This window comes from Crotalus tigris, unplaced genomic scaffold (genome assembly GCF_016545835.1).
Source record: "Crotalus tigris isolate CLP2741 ecotype Arizona unplaced genomic scaffold, ASM1654583v1 scf7180000017550.10884619, whole genome shotgun sequence".
Taxonomy (NCBI): Eukaryota; Metazoa; Chordata; class Lepidosauria; order Squamata; family Viperidae; genus Crotalus; species Crotalus tigris.
The window spans coordinates 1428005-1448630 of NW_024096468.1; the positions used below are offsets into that span (position 1 = coordinate 1428005).

The 20626-nt window shown below is 36.1% G+C and overlaps 2 protein-coding genes and 1 long non-coding RNA gene across 24 annotated transcripts in view; 2 read left to right on the forward strand and 1 right to left on the reverse strand.

Moving 5' to 3' along the window:
- The window catches only part of ANKS1A (ankyrin repeat and sterile alpha motif domain containing 1A), a 119410-nt gene extending 115181 nt beyond the window's left edge, over positions 1 to 4229 (forward strand). For 18 of the 20 annotated variants that reach the window (XM_039339165.1, XM_039339223.1, XM_039339168.1 and 15 more), the window contains one exon: positions 19 to 4229. In XM_039339165.1, the coding sequence (XP_039195099.1) occupies positions 19 to 138 (120 nt within the window). In that variant the 3' untranslated portion in view covers positions 139 to 4229. The remainder of the gene's footprint in view (positions 1 to 18) is intronic. The other 2 variants (XM_039339189.1, XM_039339233.1) reach the window with 1 other exon arrangement.
- TCP11 (t-complex 11) lies at positions 3568 to 16908 on the reverse strand. Of its 3 annotated transcripts, none has more exons than XM_039339343.1 (10): positions 16759 to 16908; positions 16088 to 16233; positions 15021 to 15153; positions 13531 to 13651; positions 10149 to 10369; positions 9010 to 9146; positions 8263 to 8486; positions 7231 to 7415; positions 5637 to 5800; positions 3568 to 4861 (listed from the first exon to the last, which is right to left on the reverse strand). In XM_039339343.1, the coding sequence occupies exons 2-10, from the start codon at positions 16224 to 16226 to the stop codon at positions 4632 to 4634; spliced, it is 1554 nt and encodes a 517-aa protein (XP_039195277.1). In that variant the 5' UTR covers positions 16227 to 16233; positions 16759 to 16908; the 3' UTR covers positions 3568 to 4631. The 3 variants fall into 3 exon arrangements, with proteins under 3 accessions (XP_039195277.1, XP_039195284.1, XP_039195292.1); XM_039339350.1 differs by having other exon boundaries at positions 16736 to 16880; XM_039339358.1 differs by lacking the exon at positions 16759 to 16908 and adding an exon at positions 16619 to 16746.
- LOC120306338 lies at positions 8382 to 11751 on the forward strand. The gene is made up of 3 exons (XR_005556249.1): positions 8382 to 8519; positions 10562 to 10678; positions 10915 to 11751. It is a non-coding gene; the product is annotated as an uncharacterized LOC120306338 (long non-coding RNA).
- Positions 16909 to 20626: the final 3718 nt, after the last annotated feature.

Here is a 20626-nt window from a genome sequence, read left to right on the forward strand (position 1 = left end):
CTTTCCAATGTTTTCTAGCTGGAGCAATCTGAAGAGGACCAAGACTCCCAGTCCCATGCTGGTGTATCCTGGGTAGTAGAGCCCAAGCAGGATTCCAAGAGGACCCTCAGCACTAAGTATGAGACTACTATCTTCTGAAAACAAATCTACATCCAACCAGTCTAACTGTGCCTTTGCAGTTTGATCTGCCTGCTGTTCTAAACCTTCCTTTCCCCCCATTGCTGGCACTAGGCATGGTGCCACCAGAGGCAGCAGCATAGGATTATCATAGACTAAACAGCTTTTTGTATCCATTTTCTACTGAACACTGTGAATTCTCCTAAAGGAAACAAGGGTAACACATTGAGAGAGTCAGCTGTTTTTAGATATCTTGAGATGGGAGAAATGAAGCCTGTGGGAGTTCAATATATGGATTTGGGAAAATCAACTGGTGTTTTTGATTTTCTCTTCATGTTGACACTGTGAATATGGAGTGAATTTACATTCCATAGGGCTTTTCTGTTTAACATTCTTGTTACTGGATGGTTCTACAACTTTGTTCCCTTGTGTACATACTGTTGTAATCTAGATTTATATCTCCATACTAAGACATGGCCACAACTGTTCCATGTAGCATTCTTTTACCTGTCATCTCAAAAGACACTAATTACTGTGATATTGTTTGCAAATCTCTTGCTCACCTGATTTCTAGCATGAATCCTGTTCCCATTCTTTACTGTTTCTGGATACCGGAATGTATGGTATAATGTAAAAGGCAGCTAGGCACCATGATCCCCCCCTATTAAGCACTTTCTTTTTTCCTAGAAGTCAGACTTAATATAGATAATGTTAAACAGGAATGTTTCAGCTCTCCAAGTATTTCTGATTAGTCTGTGTAGGATTTACAGTTAGACCTTTCTGTTCATGTTAAGCAATCCACTTACAATTAACTGTTAACTCACATTTCCTGAACTTTAATTAGATTGCATCTTACAAAGATACACACTACTTGCTATAAATAAGGATCAGAGGCTGATAAATTATAAAATCAAGGCAAATGATAGGAAAAATGGATGGCATGTTAATGTTGTATTTAAACACAGTTAACTTTTAGAAGAAAATATATCCAGATTTTACACAGAATATTCCTAAATGTACAGCATTTCAGGCACATTGGAGTTTTCAAAATATTTGTAATTCATCTTTCTCCAGGCAGGCCAGTAAACAGTATCTGACTTCTTATGTCTTTCCAACACAAATTTTATTTAGTTTTTTTAAACCAAAGAATGCAAAGGTAGATTGAATTTTAAATTACTGGCCTTTCACTGACCCTGAATGCTTTCCTTCAAAGCAGCAAGCTTTGCTATTATTGTGGAATTAAATAGCCATTTTGGACAACTCCAAACGTTCAGTTTATTTTGCGAGATGAACTCTAAGGTCAGCTGTCCTTGCCTACTGTCCTTCAAATAATTTGTTCTCTCTAACCAATTTTCCAGTGATAATCCAGACATTTCATATTATTCATAGACTGCAGAATTACTGCAACTGAATGACCTTATGTAAACTACCATACATTTCTCACATCTGTGGTTTAGTCATTGACAACAGTATAAACTTCCCTTGGTTATGTTTCTTTTAATGTATAAACTCATTCAATCCCTAGGTTCTTTTCATTAATATTGTCCCCATTTTGTTTGCCTTCTGCCAAGCTGAACTACAGACAACCACGTTTCTCCAAGGAAATGTAGTAAATGAGCAGAGCTCTAAGAAGCAGTGAAATCCTGGAGGTATGAAGATCAACACCCGGCTCTGGGTTGTGTCCTTGGCTGCTCATTAAGGACTTCCAGAGTTGAGTGAAAAGAGCTCCAAGCCACAAGCTGATAAAAGCAATATGCATTTTTAGCAAAAGAACTGAAACTTCTGCAGTTAAAAGACTGATGCCATGAATTTTAGTTTGAAATGTTTTTGTTTTCTTTATACTGTAAAATCCTCAATTTCAGCATAGCATTGATGGAAGTGAACAACAATAACTGCTAAAATAAAACATGAATATGCCTGTCTTATAATATAGCTTTACAATATCTGAATATTAAATCATTTATTCATACTTGGCTTGGAATAGTAATAGGCAGATTCCCAACTTGATGCAATATTAAATTTATTTTGAGGTACTAGCACCTAGGCTGAAAATTGTTCATTCTTAATAGTTACAGTAATAATTTAAAAGGGTATCTAACTTAAAAAGAATCAGAGAAATTTAAATTCTTGTCAGTTCTTGAACTAACCAGAAACCTGGTATAAGTAAGCCTACTTAACTGTATCATTGCAATTCAGCTGTTTCGTTAAAATATTTTTCCCTCCACACAATTTATAATAACTGGACTATGATTTCTCACATCTCAATCAAATAATTATATATTTAAAATGTGATTGGATTGTACTCTGTGGTTTGAGATTTTTTTAGAAGATTATTCACTGATTAGCACTTTTTATACTAGTTGATAATTTAAGAATGCTCATTTAAGTTCATAATTTAAGTATCTTATAATAACAATTACAGAGTATAAAAAAGTGGGGATCATGGGCATTATGCTAAAACAATTTATTTCCTTAATTCCACTAACAATGACTGCTTCAGATGGAAGCTGAACTAGAAAATGAATATCTGAAGCATTCACAGTCTTGAACACTGGCTTCAGTTCTGACTGTGATAAATAAATATCTCTATCCTATTCAAGAAAAATATAAGGAAGTGCAAATAATGCTTCGGTGAATATGATAGCTTGATATACCCTGTCACTGTGTTAATGATTTACTTCAATTTTTGTTACTGCTGTATCACTAAGATGTAATTTAGTCTTACTCTATTTGATTAAAAAATAGGAGGAAAAAGTATCATCCCAAATAGTTAGATTTGGGAATAATTCACAGATGAATTTCTTGAAACATAACATTCCTTTATATGCATATGTAAATGATATGCTGGTGTTGGTATAAATATTACTGTACCAGTAAGTCTGTTCTAAAAGAATGCAAATTGCATTTTTGCTAAGAAGGAAAGGATAGTTAGCCTTAGAACATATTGACAAAGATGTTGAAAGCTTCCAACTTGCTTCTTCCAGTAATTTGGTGCTTCCTTTCTGAGTTTACATGGACATAGCAATATCCATGGATGCATCTCTGATTAAGCATTCCTTTTAAGAAGGCAACTCAAGCCATTTTGGACTTGAGTTTTCCTAGTGATTTTAGCCATTTTTAGACTCCAAAATATTTGAGACTTTTCTCTCTGTGAGGTATAATAGCACACAGAGAAGAATACCATCTATTGCTGGCACTTAATCTGTTTATCGGTCCATTTAAAATACTACACTTATTGTAAGCATTCTTTTTTGCTGAAATAACATCTCCCTGTGCTGTTTTTGCTAGAACGCCTTTTCCAAAAAGGATAACCTAAAATTATAGACTTATTTTTACTTTATTGAGTCCAAGATGAGAACACTTTATACATGCTATGATGGATGAGCTACTGCTTATCTCTTGAATGGAAAATCCGTTTATGAAAATCAAAACTTCTGTAGAGTGGGTTTCTTTTTTTTTTTTGTATTTTTACACACTAGTGTCAGCTCACAGAAACTGGCCTTTAGACTTTCTTAGCTTGTGAGAAAAATCCTGAATTTGAGGTACATGACAATCTGCCCAGCCTTCTTTGGGAAAGAATTCTAAAACAGCTTCAAGCAGTGAGCTGTGCTGTTCTTCCAGGCAGGTATCTAATGATACCTCACTTTTTCAATACCTTCTTTGCCTGTGAAAATAAAAATGCTGGGTGATATTTCACTCCTTCACTGCCTCTGTTTGCATGATCAGTATGAATGTCTATCAGCAGGATTTTCTGCTATGCTTGCTTCTGAAGAAGGCAGGCAGATTCTTCATAATAGGCAGTTTGAATATCAACACTTTTATGCTAATTGTGATGTATGGCAGTGGGACTGATTTGTAATAAAATGTTATTTAATCTGTCTTTGTATTTTGATACTTGAACTATTTCCTTTTTATTTTCTGTATATAAAAGTTATTCTGTCTTTTTTTTGTGGTACCAAACATAACCAATCTGTGCAACAACATAGACTGACCTCACTACAACAAGGCGAGACTGTAAATATTTCTGAGCTTCCAACAGTCGTTTTGTTGTTTGTTTTTCATAACTGTATGAGTTAGAACTGAGTAAATTAATAAAATTAGACATCTCTGTATGAGTTGTGGTATATTAGTCTGTACTGGGTATTTTAAATCTACAATTCTATACAACTGATCTTTTATTGAAAATATTAAAACAAATTCTAATCATAGGAAGGGAATATTAAAGTTACTTTTCCCAATTGAAATAACATATACTAGCTACTTTAAAATCACAGGACACCATTTTGAGCTGTTTAAAGGTTTACTGCAGCAAACTTGGCATTGTCAGTTTGGTATTATTAGCTGTACCTTGCAAGTTCAGTGACCCAGCCATACAAGAGTTTGGGATACAGCAGCAAAGAGTAGGACAGCTGCTCTGTTGATCACATTGGACTTTGCATCAAAGTACTGTCTGAACAATTGCCAGTTTTAATCTCCCCTCTCCTTGCCATCACATGATCTGCCTCGTTAGGTTGTTAAGAAGAAACTTTCCCTGTTTCAGACTTTCCCACTGGAAGCAGCAATTTCTTCAGTATTTCTGAATAGTACGGACCAAATACCTGTCTGTTGTGATGAATCAAACTACCAAACCTCTGACCAATTTCCAGTAGTTCTTCTTGAATAGGAGTAAGGCCTTGCAATAGATTCTTAGCATTTTGGCCACCAGGATACAAACAGTGTCTAAGAAAAGTCTGGATCCGTTGCTCTGTGGAAATTAAGAGAGATTTGGAAATACGTAGACTAGAGTGTTATAATTATAGCCTCACCATTTGAGGCCCTCACTGATTAATAACTGCAAAGTTATATAGAAAAATTCAGGAAAGTGTAACATTTTAAAGAACAGAGATTGTACAAGACACTGATGGCAAAATAATTAACATGTATGTGTTTTAATTATATTTTATAACTCAAGAATATTTAAGTTCATCTTCTGACAGCTTGTGCATTTGGTAAACTGTTAAGATTTTTTTAGACATATTCTACATCCCAAGTAGTACATTTGATTAACACCAATCGTAACAGAAATGTAAGGACTGCATTGGAAATAAAAGGGAATTTTATCTTGTTATAAATGCCCTATATGTTGGAGACATATTCTGCTATCTTACTAAGATTTTCACTAATTTATTAAAACATTGCTTCAATTTAACAATATTTAAATCAAAATTAAAGGTACTTCAGTTACCCATCCAAGCAGGGGCACAATTCCTAATATTGACAGTGTTAAATACTTACAGTACTCTGCTCTGGGAATTTGTATTAAAAATGGCACTCAAACTGCTGCTTCTTGGGGAAATAAATGCAAAACTGTTTTCAAATAGGTTTTGAGTATTCTAGAAACTTTCTTCTATACCAAATAGTCCACAAATTGACCCTATGCCTTATGAATGACATTCATGATTCAGAGTTTGGTGTTGAAATTCATCACTTTTTATACCCAAATAGAAAGCCTTGCATCAAGCCAAACTTGAAGAACTTACCAATTAGAACCCGTACAGCATTGTCTTTATCTCCAAGGCTCCTAAGCTGGCCTTTGAGTGAAGCAGCCTTATCAGTACTGAGAGCAGGGTAACCCAACTGATGAAGTGTGGTATTTACTTCCATGTGTATTTGATTGCTGATATCCACTAACACATTTTCTGATCTAACCATACAATGATAACAAGCATGTTACTATGTCAATTGAAACTTCAATGAAGAGAAAGATTCCTAAAGTACGACACTGAAGGCAAATCAGTTTGGTATACTTTCTCAAAAATATGTTTTTGACAAAAGGTGAAACAAGATTGGGCAACAACTAATTAATTAGAATTAACATATTTGTTCCAGTCTTGTGGAGGGAGATACTGTATGTACATAATTAATGCAAGTGTTCAAAATTCAAATTGTTGCTTTTCCAATGAAAGCCCTATTAAGAAATGTCATTACTCCATAAAGATGGATACATTGTACCAAAGTATTTGTGGGACTGCTGCTGCTTAGCAGACTTGACCATCTGACGCATTTCTTCCCAAAGAACCTGCTAGAGTTCCACCTGTTGCAAGCGAGGAGGGACAGAAATGTTTCTACTTTTGAACAGGAGTGTCAGCACTTTAGCATAGCCTTCCCTTCCAGAATTTGGTCTACCCCTACACTTGTCACCTTTACATCAATTATTCAAAATAGATGTTTACAGAAAGTCTTTAATTTATAAATTTGTATTATATGTTACCATACTGTGTATATTAGATTTCATTTCTTCATATTCAGAAAACATTATTTTAAACTGATGAACATTGTAAACCTCAGTTATGGTGGTGATAAATCAGAGAGTTACAATAAAGCACAGAGCATAAATGGCCAGGAGTAACACTAAACTTTTCTTTTTGTTATATAGTGAGTTTTGGTTTAATTTGTGTGCTTATTTATAGCCATTTCTATCAACCCAATAGTGGGGAAAAATCACTTTTATCACCAAGAATGCAGCAATCTTTATAAAGGTGATTGCTTAGGGCAGGGGTAGGCAACCTTGACTCTTTTATGACTCGTGGACTTCAACTCCCAGAATTCCTGAGCCAGCCATGCTGAGGGGAAAGGGAGAGGTTTCCAAGCTGAGCCATGCTGGCTCAGGAATTCTGGGAGTTGAAGTCCACGAGTCATAAAAAAACCAAGGTTGCTTACCCCTGGCTTAGGGGAATAAATGTGGCTTTCCCCCAATCCCCAAAAAATGTAGCCTATTCATTCTTCTCAAATAATTGCAGGAAACAAAATTATACACTGATCTCTTTGCAGTTAGCATAGGTTAGTGGACAAGATTTAGGTAGGCAAGGAAGCTAGTCTTTTGAGCTTAGCATTGTATACAAACCAGGCCATAATGGTTAGTTCAGCAAGCTTTGGTTTGGTACCATACTGATTCCATAAATAGTGTAGAATGGATGTTGGCTTGATCAATTCTAGTCTTGTAGGTTGCCTTGTTGACCAGCCTTACCTTTCTCTATAGAGTATCACAAGATTTTAGCTCATTATAACCTGCAAGAGAGGGGGCTAGGAAAAGTTATTCCTGTCTTCAGAAATATTGAGATTAGAATAGCTTGCCTTATATCAGGGAGACCTTCCAGAAGAGCTTTTATTACTCTTTTCAGCCTATTGCCACATCCTGGTGAACTGAATAACTCATTTCCACATATATTGCTGCTCACTAATAAGACTGAAGCAATAATGACTAGCTGATTCACTTCTACTTGTAGAGCATGCAAACGTGCTTTGTCCATCAACATAGTCTACAAAGAAAGAATATTCATAAAATCACAAAAAGTGGAGGCTGAAAGAAATCTTGGAGATCACTGAATCCAAGCCCGTCCAGTGCAGGAATCCAATTTTCAGCATCCCTGACAGATGAACCTCTAGCATGTTTAAATACTTTCAGGAAAGGAGAATTTGTATTGGTTGCTGAGCTTTGGGCCTTCCAAAAATGCAGGGCCCAGAACTGGATGTAATATTCTAAATGAGGTCCAACCAATTCAGAATTTATAGGGAACAATTTTGTTTTCTAATGTTGACACTATAGTTCTGTTTATGCAGCCTGGGATTTTTGCTTTTTTAAAAAGATTTTTTTAAATAATTAAAAGTTTTTAAAGCTAATTATTCCCTATTGGTTAGGATCAGATCTAGGACAGCCAATACCCTATGGAAAATGAAACTGAAGAATTTTGAAAATGTAGACATTGACTAAGTTTGTTTCCAGTAGATATCCATATAGTTATAGTCTTCCATTGTGACTGTGTCCATTAGGATTGTGTCTCTCCTGAAAGTTTTATAATCTGGTCCAGAAGACAATATTTAGATTTTCTGTCCGGGTTGCTGATCTGTAGCATGTTTCCACAATAGCTGGCTGGTTCTTTACCTTCCCATATATTCTTATCCAGTGCTCTTCATTGGACCATCATGCTGAAATTTCTGGATACCAGTGCATGCGTGAGCTTCCCTCATAAACATTTAGCTGTTGTGTGGACATTTCTAGCATATAAAGATTAGAGTTGTACTTTGCTGGATTAAGATTATGCTTCCCTGTTTTTTATAATCATTCCTAGTTTTGAGAAAGAATTGTTTTAAAAAAGAACTTTTTACCTCAGGATATTGTTCTCTTCCAGGTTCCCAGTCCAGCAAATCCATGTATGCTTGATTTAACACAGCTGTAGGACTATGAATAAATGAAACTTTTCCAGTGGACATGGGACAAGTGGAAACAGGTGGTCCTTTGGTTCCAGAGGTGGATGAAGAAGGAAGCAAATCAGAATTTGATACTTCGGTTACTGCCCTGCGTAGCCAGTCAGTTGTATAATCTAGACTGTCTGCAGTGATGGATAATTTGGAAAAGAAACAGGGTTAGTTTTTTTTGTAATTTTCTTTCCTTATTTTTTGGATAGATGCTGATTTTTTTTATACATCCAGTGCACTCCATAAATTCTCATATAATTTCTAATTTGTGAAGATATATTCTTAGCATTATATCTTGCCTGTATTTTTAATTACTCAAGTTTAACAATTCAATTTGTTTCTGATTTCAGAAAAACTAGCCTTTTCTGGTTATTCCTTACATAATAATCTTCAGAACTACTGGAGTTTACCCAATTGACAGAAGCAAGAAACATACAAACTCACAGTAGCCTCTCAAGCTCCATAAAGTAACTTGACGAGGACATATTAGAAGATAGGACTCTAAATATCCTGTTATGTATTTCTTAAAGTGTTAATATCCTTGTTGTATTTATCTATGAGTAAACATTGACAAAGGCTTATAGGGTTTTGCTCTGTGAGTTATTAGCTTAGAAAAATGATCTAGCAATTGTCCATTGCTCACTCTTTGATACTTGCCTGGTAGTTTGTTCAGGAGTTCCTGAAATTTTTTCCTTTCGTATTGTACAGAGTGCTCCAAGAGATGGGGTCGAAGGCTTTGTATAGTAAAGTTAGCCATATCCATTTTCATTAGGTTCAGAACTCGGAAAATCTCTCTGTCATAAGTAACAAGATCATTTAGACTGTAATTAAATCATTTTGCAAATCATTCTGCATTGTAATTAAATCACCCTTTCTAGCAATAAGGAATCAAGCTTAGATTTTAAATTGTATTCTAAATTATGTAAAGATTATAGATAATTAGATTATAAATTGTATCCTAAATTCTGTAAGTTTATATCAGAGATGGAGACTCTCTGTAATGAAGACAGCTCATCTGGCATTCATAGCCCAAAACTAATCTCTCTTTCTCAAGTATCGGCTAAAATGCTTTTCTTCTGTCATTGGATTAGAAAAGAAAATGCTGTCCCAACCTCCTGACTCATGGTGTCTATTTTCTTTTTATCAGACAAGCAGGATAAGCAAATTTTCTTTTGTCTATTGCATGAATAATGTTGGGAATGAGCCTTAAGTTACTCTCTTAAATCTCACTGCATATCACCCAATCCTCCTGGTGAAATATAAATGTGAATCTGGCTCCAAATTCCATACCTTTGTTTGAAGTTGAGCAGCCAATAAATTTAAATAAATAAATAGATAAATTAAATTTAAAGTAGCCCATGTGAATCCTATATCCAGTATAGATATATTCATTTTAGTAGCTAAACTTGGAAGCAGATTGTTTTCTTTTTTCAGAGCTGTGCCAATATAGGAAATTGAAAATTCAGGAGCCCAGGCCCACAGCTATTGTTGCATACAGCACAATAATTTAATTCCTAATCTATATCTATGCCTTGCTTTAGGAATAACAACAACAGACGGAAGATCAATGTTTGTTTTACTTTCAGACTTTGTAAAAGTCTGAATTGAACAAACAGGTATTTCTGTGCATCTTTCCTTACTTATAGAGATGAAAAATGGTGAACTGCAAGTTCCTTTATAAAATTAAAGTTGTAGGAAAATTGTTGTGCTACAGGTTATATAGCCTACATCAGTATAATTTTAATAAATAATATATGATTCATATGGGATTATATTTCCTCAAAACTCAAACCTACCTGAGCAAATGAACTGGGTCTGCCATGATTCGCAGACTTTGTATTTCTTCATCTCTGATAGGTGCACAGAGCATTGCCATGGTGCCTAAGATGTATGTAGTGAGGTTGGGGATATCCAAAGCTCCATGCTCAGCTTCTTGCTTTATCAATTCGATGTCTAGTGCTTCTTCAATCTGACTTTTTAAACGTGTTTGTCGTGGCAGAAGCAAAGACAGCAGAGTCTATAAACCAGAATGGAGGACAGAAACAAATACCTTGTAAAAGCAAATGTTCAAACTGATTTTAACTGTTCAAGTTCAATACCTACATTACTGTAATAGAAATGTGATGGCTGAATGAATAGTACGATGTCTCTAATATTGTAAATCACCAACAGATGGCAGTATTGATGTTTTTTAACCTCTTCATTTTAGTTGGCAGAAAGTTGCTGTGAGAAAACTATTTCTGTGAAATGGGACCATACAGTGAATACTCATCAGATTGAATTTTAGACAGCTGAAGGGATCTTTCCAATTGAAATTCATCACCAGGTGCAGGCTGTTTGTTGGTACAAGTAGTTGAGTGCAGGGCCAAAAACTGTAAAGATGTCAATCAGGAAGACTTATTTATGTGACCAAGAGGTAGACAACCTATGATAGCAACAATTTTCACATAAGGTTGATGACTGAACTAAGGATAGTCAGCAGATCACTGAAAGGTAAACTTCTATCAAGCTTGATATTTTGCAATAATATCATCAAATGTTGATTTTTTTCCTTATTTCAAGATGCTGACTCAAAAATAAAAGCTTCAAGAGTTGACATTTGCCAGCAATGGTTGTCATACTATGAAAATGAAGGTGCAGAATTTCACAGCATCCTGTCAGCTGATGAAACAAGGGCTCACCAAGAAACAAAGTATCAGTCCATGGAATATCATCACAACAGTTCAGTTTTTAAAAAAAATCAAAACACAGGCTTCAGCAGGAAATTTCATGTTTTTTTGTGGCAGATTCATATCTATTTCTTTGAACTATCAGCTCAGAATGCTACACTGCAACACTCAAAATTTTGAAACAACAATTCAGCAGGATTCAAAAATACAAGGAAGAATTTTTTCTGCAGCATAATAATAGAAGGCCTCATACCTGAAAAGCCATCTAAAAGGCTTTGAAATTAGTTGAATCGCACTGTCCCCATCCACCATATACCCCAGTATCTAACTAGGAACTAAGTTGAGTCAGGGTACCATGTAACTTCCATCTTTTCTCAAAATTTAAAGACTAATTTTGTGGGCATCTGTTTAACTCAAAAGAAGAGGCGGAAAGGATTATTGGGGCCTGGTTGTAAAGACAAACTATGAAGTTATTTTGTGACAACTTTAAGAATCTAGTCAATCATTCACAGAAGTATGATGAATGATAGTGATTATTTGGAGAATAACAATCTGTAAAGAAAGAACTCATTTCAATAATTATTTTCCTGTTTTACTAATTAAAATAGTCCTATTTAAATTAACTCCTTCATGGATTACTGTCTTGTCATGGCGAAGGGGCTTGCGTAACTCAATGAAGCTATGAGCTATGCCGTGCAGGGCCACCCAAGATGGACAGGTCATAGCAGAGAGTTCTGACAAAATGTGATCCGCTGGAGAAGGAAATGGCAACCCACTCCAGTATCTTTGCCATGAAAACCCCATGGATAGTACCAAAAGGCAAAAAGATATGACACTGGAAGATGAGCCCCTCAGGTCGGAAGGTGTCCAATATGCTACTGGGGAAGAGCAGAGGGCTAGTATTAGTAGCACCAGAAAGAGTGAAGTGACTGGGTCAAAGCCGAAAGGACACTCAGCTGTGGATGCATCTTGTAGTGAAAGGAAAGTCCGATGCTGTAAAGATCTTTTCTCCACAGGAACCTGGAATGTATGATCTATGAATCAAGGCAAACTGGATGTGGTCAAACAAGAGATGAGAAGATTGAACATCAACATCTTAGGAATCAGCGAACTAAAATGGATAGGAATGGGTCACAGGAATCAGAGGACCATCAGGTATACTACTGCGGGCAAGAATCCCTCAGAAGAAATGGAGTAGCCTTCATAGTCAATAAAAGAGTAGGAAAAGCATAACTGGGATACTAATCACCAAAATGACAGAATGATCTTAATGCAAATCCAAGACAAACCATTCAATATCACAGTAGTCCAACCACTAGTGCTGAAGAGGATGAAATTGACCAGTTCTATGAAGCCCTACAACACCTTATAGAATCAATACCAAAAAATGATGTCCTTATCATCATGGGAGATTGGAATGCTAAAGTAGGAAGCCCAAAAATAACTGGAATAACAGGCAAGTTTGGCCTTGGAGTACAAAATAAAGCAGGACACAGGCTGATAGAATTTTGTCAAGAGAATACGATGGTCATAGCAAACATTCTTTTCCAACAACTCAAGAGATGGCTCTACACATGGACATCACCAGACGGTCAACACAGAAATCAAATTGACCATGTACTCTGCAACCAAAGATGGAGAAGCTCTATACAGTCAGTAAAAACAAGCGAGACCAGGAGCTGACTGTGGCTCAGATCATGAGCTTCTCGTTGCAAAAAAAAAAAAAGCTTTTTTTTTTTTTAAAAAAACACTCACATAGTTAACTTTTTGAAAATTCACTGCTGCCTTTGGTGAAGGGGCAGCACTAACTTCAAGCCTTTTAGGTAGTCCTTGTTTAACAATTGCAAATGGTTCCAGCAAAATCGTTGCTAAGCTACATAGTCACTAAACAAACCATGTGCTTGAAAGCGATGCTACAAAGATTGCTGGATGTTGCCATCTCATTCAGATAAAGTTCTCATGTGCAGCAATGCCAATGTTACTCTGACTACAGGGTGCACTGTTATCAGGTACAGAAATTTGGGGGGGGTACGCATTGATAAGAAAATGATTTTTTACTACTGTTTATTACCATTTATACCACTGTATGTATGAACAGTTGTTATCCGATACAATTGCTAAAGAACTTAACGACCACAATTGTGAAGTGAATCACTGCAGTTATTAAGTGAATCATGTGGTCGTTAAGTGAATCTGGCTTTCCCCATTGACTTTGTTTATTAGAAGTCGGCTGGGAAGGTTAGAAATGGTGATCACATGACCCAGGAACTGTCATGAATACATGCCAGTTGCCAAGCACCTGGATTTTGATCACTTGACTATAGAGATACTGCAATGATCATAAATGTGAAACACAGTCTTAAGTCACTTTTTTCAGTCTATTGTAACTTCAGTTACTAAATGAATGGTTGTAAGTTGAGAACTATCTGTACCTGTAATAGTTTTTTTATCACAAAAATTAGCCTGTTAGATATGAATAATGACATTCCCACTCCCCTTTAAAATTTACTTCTTTGATTTCTTGAAGTAGCTTGATAGTGTGAGAATAGTCTGGTGGCACTTTGGAGAGTTGTTCTTTCAGATTATCCCAAAAAGCTTTGTGCACTGTCTCTTTCACTCTGCTTTCTAAACTGTAGTGAGATAAAAGTAGCCATCTGTTAATATTTTTTCTACCTACAATATTGTCTGGAGGCCAAGTTTCATATAACTTTTCACCCCTAGATAAATATTCTTTTTCAGTCCAATCAATACTATAAGGAAATACTAGATCTCATTAGACAGTCCTATGAAAGATAAAGAGTAGGCACACATAAAACATATTTTGGGAACATATAACAGGGAATATCATTATGTTCAAATTTTCTTCCAGACAGCATTAAAACAGTATTCTGGGGAATACTATCTGGCTTTTTGAGAGAACTAGCAGTCCCAAAAGATCATAAAAAGAAAATCCTCTGTACTAGGGGAATTCTAAGCCACCATTCCAGATCGATATGGTTTGAAAAAGAAATGGCACATATTGAGTTCTCCAAAATATTCCATTCCAGGAATAGTAGAGTTTGCACATACTTAAATGGTTTGTTATTATGTCTTGAGAAGATGGGGTGAGAGCTAATACTATGCTACACATCTTGACTGAGAGTGGTCGATAAAGGGCACCTACAGATTTATTAAAAATCAATTTTCTGAATCATGCAAATAAAAACAGGTATGTATCACCACATAATCAAAGAGCAATACAAAAACAATAATCTGCAACATGAATATTTAATCAACAGTTTCAACTTTTCCACTTTCAGTCTTTATAGTAAATGTCAATCTCCTGCCTCTTAATCATAATCTTACATCTTTAATAAAAATTATTTATGAAGCCTATTTGTAATTTTTCAGTCACCAAGTGGTCTGACTACTTCTTGGTTATGCAACTCAAGTTTTTTTAAAAAGTAGTCAAGACTCAGCTTAATAACATTCAATTAACAAAAACAATTGCTTATTTGGCAATAAAGTAATCTAGACATTAACAAGAAGTTGAATGAAAATCATATTCAGCTATATTCGTTAAGAATGACAAACAGCAGACTTTTCCCCCAAGTATTATATGAAGACATAGTTCTATTGGGAAGATTCTAATGCTGGAAAAGATAGAAGGAAAGAGAAGAAAAGGACAATCACCTACAGGCTGCAGTTACTGTAGTAATGAATGCACTTTTAGAAAACCTGAAAAACCAAGTTAGAGAAAAATCATCATGGATAAAATCTCTGGAAAAGATAGAAGGAAAGAAAAGAAGACAACCACCTACAGGACTCAGTTATAAGAATGATGAATGCACTGTTAGCAAACCTGAAAAGCCAAGTTAGAGAAAGATTATCATGGAGAAAATCTATCTGCATGGCTGCTAAGATTTGACAACAATTTGATGGCATATAATCAGTTAAAAATATAGCTTTACGCAAAATTAACTGGAAACATTTGACAACATGGAGAAAAAAAAAACCTACCTGTTTGGTGATAAATTCACTTCTTGCAGTTTGAAGTCATGGTTGACAACAATTTCATGGGCTATTGTCATTTTTGAGACTTCATTCGCTGTTACCATGAGTTCTGAGATAGAATGAATTTGGGGAGAATTGGCTATATAAAAATAAAATAGAATGGTGCTTACTTGGCCCACCAAAGATATCAGGAATGTTTTTAAAGAAATGTACTATTTATAATTAAACAAGATATCATTTTTAATACAAACTCTGCTCATCCTTTCCACTTCTAAACAAGCAAACAAAAGTTTTTTCTTGTCTGTGGTAGACTCTGAGGAATAATTGTATAAGCATGAAATAAAATATTCCAATTTAAAAAATGTTATTAGCAATTTCTATGTATTTCTAACATCACAATCATAAACCTCACAGAAAGCCATTACAAAGTTCTCCAAAGAACAACAAATTATATAAGAATGTTGCTACCACTCAGAATTGATAGTACTTGTCTAGAACCAAAGATTTGAGATCCAAGGATAGAACAAACATGTTTCAAAATCCAAAATTGGACAAAACCAATTATACAGATAGCAGGGATCGGACAATCTTTTCCTGCAAATTTTGAGAATTGCCAGAATGGGGCAGATAAATTTAATATGAATTTCTTCAAATGAAATTATTTTAATACAGAATCTGTATAATTTAACCTAGATTTAGATTATTTTATATTAAGATTTCTCACCTAATGAAAATATTTAAAAAGTAATAATCAGTTTGCTATGTGCTTGGACTTTGAAAAGTGAATAATTTGCACATGTACCACTTTCTGAAAAATTGCATGAAAAATAAAAACTCTCAAGACCTTATTTCATTAGATTAAATAAATAAAGTTTTTAAATAAAAAAAACGGGCCAATTTTTTATTATTTATCTTGGAAATGTCTCTCTGCACTGCAGTTTAATCCAGATTTATTAAAGCACTACTTGTACCACTAATTATGAATCTGAAACAATTTGAGGGGATAGCATGCTATTTTGCCATAATTATTAATGATATTTGATTTTTCTAGCATCAGTTCAAATTACACATACAAGATGGGATATTAGGTGGACAGAGTTTAGGAATGTCTCCACCCTGGGTTTCTTCATGTTCCCTTGGTTTTCTGGAACTACAATCCGTGGTTTGAGCGTCACTGCAGTCACTTGAAGTAGTCTCTTTAGGATTAGGCATCTTGTTTCTAATGGAAAACACAGATTTTAAAATGTCATTGACTATCACATCAGTTTCTAAAGACCATGAAAAATTCATTTTTCTGTACTGAAGCCAGATTACAGAAATTATCAGAAAAAGGTATTAGAAAAAAATATGGCCATTTGTCTCCTAAGACAGATGACAATCGTGAACTTATGCCAAACTGAATCATTAATGGGAAACCTGGGATGGTGTCCCTGGTGGCGCTTTCCTCGGCACCAAACAGGATCGCCGCCCAACATTTTTAAAAACAAGGCAATAATGGGTTATACGACTGTACCAATAAAGGAGACTGTGCAAAGCACAGGTCATTCCATTTTTGAAGGCAATTTGAGTTCTCCCTTAAAATGTTTTCTGCCCCCAATACTCCCCTCTTGGCCGCCTCTCTGACAACGTCTGAAGGCGACCGGAGGCGACGAAGAGGAAAGGGAGCCTCGGGAAGGCGCCGGGCAAGACAGGAGGAGCGCCCGTAACAGGAGAAACCATACAGGCAGAGCGGTGCTCCCCTCACCTTCCCCGGGGAGAGCAGGGAGGGACGAGGCAGGGGCGGGCGGCGGGTGACCAGAGGAGAGGGTGCAGCACGGCCGGATTTTCTCGGCCGACCCTAAACAGCCAGCAGAGCTTCCAGGGCGGCGGTTGGGGCCGAAGCGATTCCAACCGAATAGAACCAACCACCTGCCCACTAAGGGGTGGGTTGCATCTGTTTGAGAAAGAATCAAGTGTAAGTGGTACGCGCTAACGGTCTTTCCGTGATAATAAGAATATAATAGTAGCGTTTCTTTTCCATCATCAGATGGAAGGTGACGTGGATAAGCTTTCTTCTCCTGCCTTTCGATTTTTCGGGAGAACGTGCCCCCCCCGCTCCTTTTTGGGGCATAAGGGTCATTCATGTGGCGTGAACAAAGCGGAGGGCGGAACCAAACGTCACAGAAATGGGAAGAAATTCATTGTTCCAGAGATAACTGAACAGAATTTCAGTGAGGTGAAATATTTTATTTTTGTGCCATAGCTACACTAATTATCACTCCACACAAACATACATGCTGTTAGCAGGCAGTGTTTTATCATAGCGTAATCGGAACCCCCTTTTTCATTCCCCAGTAAGATGCTCCAAGAACGGGCTGGGAATTTCAATTGGAATATCCATTGGAAGACAGTGGCGCCATCTAATGCCAAGATCTGGCTTTAAATAGAGACTTAAAAAATCTAGAGTGTTTGACTCCCCATAAGATTTCAGAGATTCCATAAACAAGTCTGGCTGTTTCCATGCACTACAATTCTCATCTGGAAGCAAAATAAAAAAATTCTAAGGGAACTTGCCAAATTTTATAAATGTTAATAATTTTACAGGAGATGTATTGCAAATAGCTTCTGGATAATAGCCCAACATTTTCTCATTGGGGCTGCTAAGTGAGATCAGCCCATGAGGGAAGTGGGCTAAATTGAGAAGTTGAAAAAAAAATCCCAGAAAAAGATAGTTGCAAACAGTTTCCATGCAGTAGCCAGGAAAACTGTGTTACAGTATAGTCACTAGCAGCTGAGTTGGATTTCCACATTTAATACAAATTAATACAATATATTTGGATTTTTCCAATTAACACACAATGAGTCAACAAGTTAGCTTGTTAATTAGATCAATAGGAATAGGCCCTAGAACCCATGGGAAATATTTCCTAAATGACTTAAGCAGCTGCTAAAATTTTACGTTCCACTTATTAATTAAATAGTCATTTTAAGACCAAGAAAATGAAAGGAACATATTTAGGCTGAATAAACATCTCCTGTGTAATTTATAAATCATTTTTTCCTGCAGAATCACTTCTTTCACTCTCATTCTAGTTCTTCATCCCCATGCTGACTGAGGAATTCTGGGAGCTGAAATCCACAAGTCTTAAAGTTTCCAAGGTTAGACACCGCTGTTCTATGTTCAGGCTGATAATTTTTAATATGTACTTCTTTTGCATGCTTCTTCTGTACTTAATCTGCATGGTCTTTTGTGCTAAATCTCCTGTAATCACATGAATATTCTGTAATGGATTTTCATTCTCATGAGTGCTAGTTTAGAGAGATGATACAAACAGCCTTAGCACACTATTGTAGGAAATGATATGCAAAAATGCTACTTTCTTTAGGGGAGCGATTATTATTATTGAGCAGCTTCTAATTTAGCTGTTAGTTAAGCAGGGTGACTAAAATATTTTATCGCTCTCTCACAACTGGGTTATCTGCCTCTATCACTAAAACCTCCTTTTAACTATGATCATTGAAATAATGGGCTATTCACATTTTCTCAGTTTAATAAATCTTGGCAGGTTTTGTATGGAAAAAAATATTTTATTTATTTATTTCTATGCTGCCCATCTCATCTAAGTGATTCTGGACTGTTAAACCTCTCTGTAAAATAAACTTGTCTGTATAATGTTTGCATAAAACCTCATTCCCATTTTATAAATGCATAACATGCACAGATATAAAAAAATCTGTTTGGATTTCACATACATTTTGCTGTAACAGATACCCCTTTCCTCTATTTCAGGGGTGTCAAACTTGCAATGTCATGTGACGTGTCGCAACGTATTGCTTGCGACTTTTTTTCCATTGCCGGCAATGGGGTGGGCACGGTTTTGGCATGACACATCTGGCCCACGGGCTGGCAGTTTGACATCCCTGCTCTATTTGTCTGTTAAATGTATAGTTTACTGCAAATGAAAAATGCTAATTTATAATATGGTAATCTCCTTAAGTATCAGTGTTCCCTTTCTATACTGCCTCACATTAGAGAAACAATCCACAGTTCTTTTTTCTCATAAAGCTAAACAGAATCATTTATCCAATCCTTATCTGAAGATTAAACAAGCTGCATTCTTGTGTATATTTGCAGAGGAGAGGAGTAATACACAGATCCTTTGGAATCCCTCATCAGTGCCAATCTAAGTTGTTATGGTTCTTCCCTACAATTTTCAGCCCATCCCTCAAATGGTTCAAACATTCTGCCTTTCATTTTTGTTTTCCTATATGACATGCTTTCTCAAGAATGTTGAATTTCTTGTACATAGCCAGAAAAGTGTATATGTATAATGACTGATGAGATCAGTATAATGATAATCATGGACATACATCTCCGAACTGCTCTGAAATGTACAGTATATTTCACATAAACAGAGCAGATGGAACCATATTGTCACATCAATGTATAATTAGAATACAGGTAGTCATTGACTTAGAACCATTTGTTTAGTGACGGTTTGAAGTTACAACGGCACTAAAAAAAGTGACATGACCAGTTTTCACATTTATGACCATTGCATCCTTTCCATGGTCAAATGATCAGAATTTAGGTGCTTGACAACTGACACATAGTTATGATAGTTACACTGTCCTGGGGTTATGTGATCACCATTTATAACCTTCCCAGCTGGCTTCTGGTAGAGTCAATGGGAGAAACCAGATTCACCTAACACAGGGGTCTTCAAACTTGGCCCTTTTATGACTTATGGACTTCAACTCTCAGAATTCCTCAGCCAGCTTGCTGAGGAATTCTGAGAGTTGAAGTCCACAAGTCATAAAAGGGCCAAGTTTGAAGACCCCTGACCTAACACCTGCAGTGATTTGCTTAACAACTATGGAAAAAGTTGTCTCTCATAAAATGAGAGACAACTCACTTAACAACTGTCTTGCTTAGCAACATACATTTTGGGCTCCATTATGGTCACAAATCAAGGACTTCCTTTACTTTACCTCATACCAAAAATAATTAAGTCACCTAGTTATGTTGTCAACTGAGTGTGAGCTTGTAAAGGAGTTGACTTTCTATCTGTGCAAACCAAGTGTGTTTCCACAATTGGCTGAATTCCAGTTAGTGTACAGGATTCTATATCAGAGCTGCAATACTCCAGCTAACTACTTGAATACAGTAAAAACCAGAAAATAACTGTTCTTTGCTACCATCTAGGTATCATTTGAGGGTACAATGACTCAGTGGTTAAAGATGCTGAGTTTGTCAGCTGGAAAACTGACAGCCCAGGTTGGAGATCCAAGTGCTATGTGACAGGTTGAATGGCCATTACTTGTCACAAGTCCTGCCAACTTGCAGTTCGAAAGCACGCAAATGCAAGTGGATGTTGGCTAATTGGGTCAATCAATTCCATTATGGTTTAGTATTTCCACAGCACATTGCCCTCTCAAGACTCTGCTGATCATATTATTTTTGCAAGCTGACTGTTGTTCTATTTATATCCCACCTTTATTATTTTTATTTTATTATTTTCACTTAAGGCAGTGAACTTACCTAATACTCCTCCCTCCCTCTGTTTTCTTGAAGTGGGTTGGACTGAGAAAGAGTGAGTAGCCTAAAGTCATCCAGCAGGCTTCCATGCCTA

Excerpts from the sequence above, each read along its gene's own strand:
- TCP11 (XM_039339343.1), bottom strand. The coding sequence starts at position 16,226 with ATGCCTAATCCTAAAGAGACTACTTCAAGTGACTGCAGTGACGCTCAA. Across the intron at positions 7,416-8,262 it reads GAAGAGAACAATATCCTGAG|ACTATGTTGATGGACAAAGC; the intron begins GTAAAAAGTTCT and ends CTTTCTTTGTAG. Across the intron at positions 5,801-7,230 it reads GAAGGTCTCCCTGATATAAG|ATCAGAAAATGTGTTAGTGG; the intron begins GCAAGCTATTCT and ends TTGTATGGTTAG.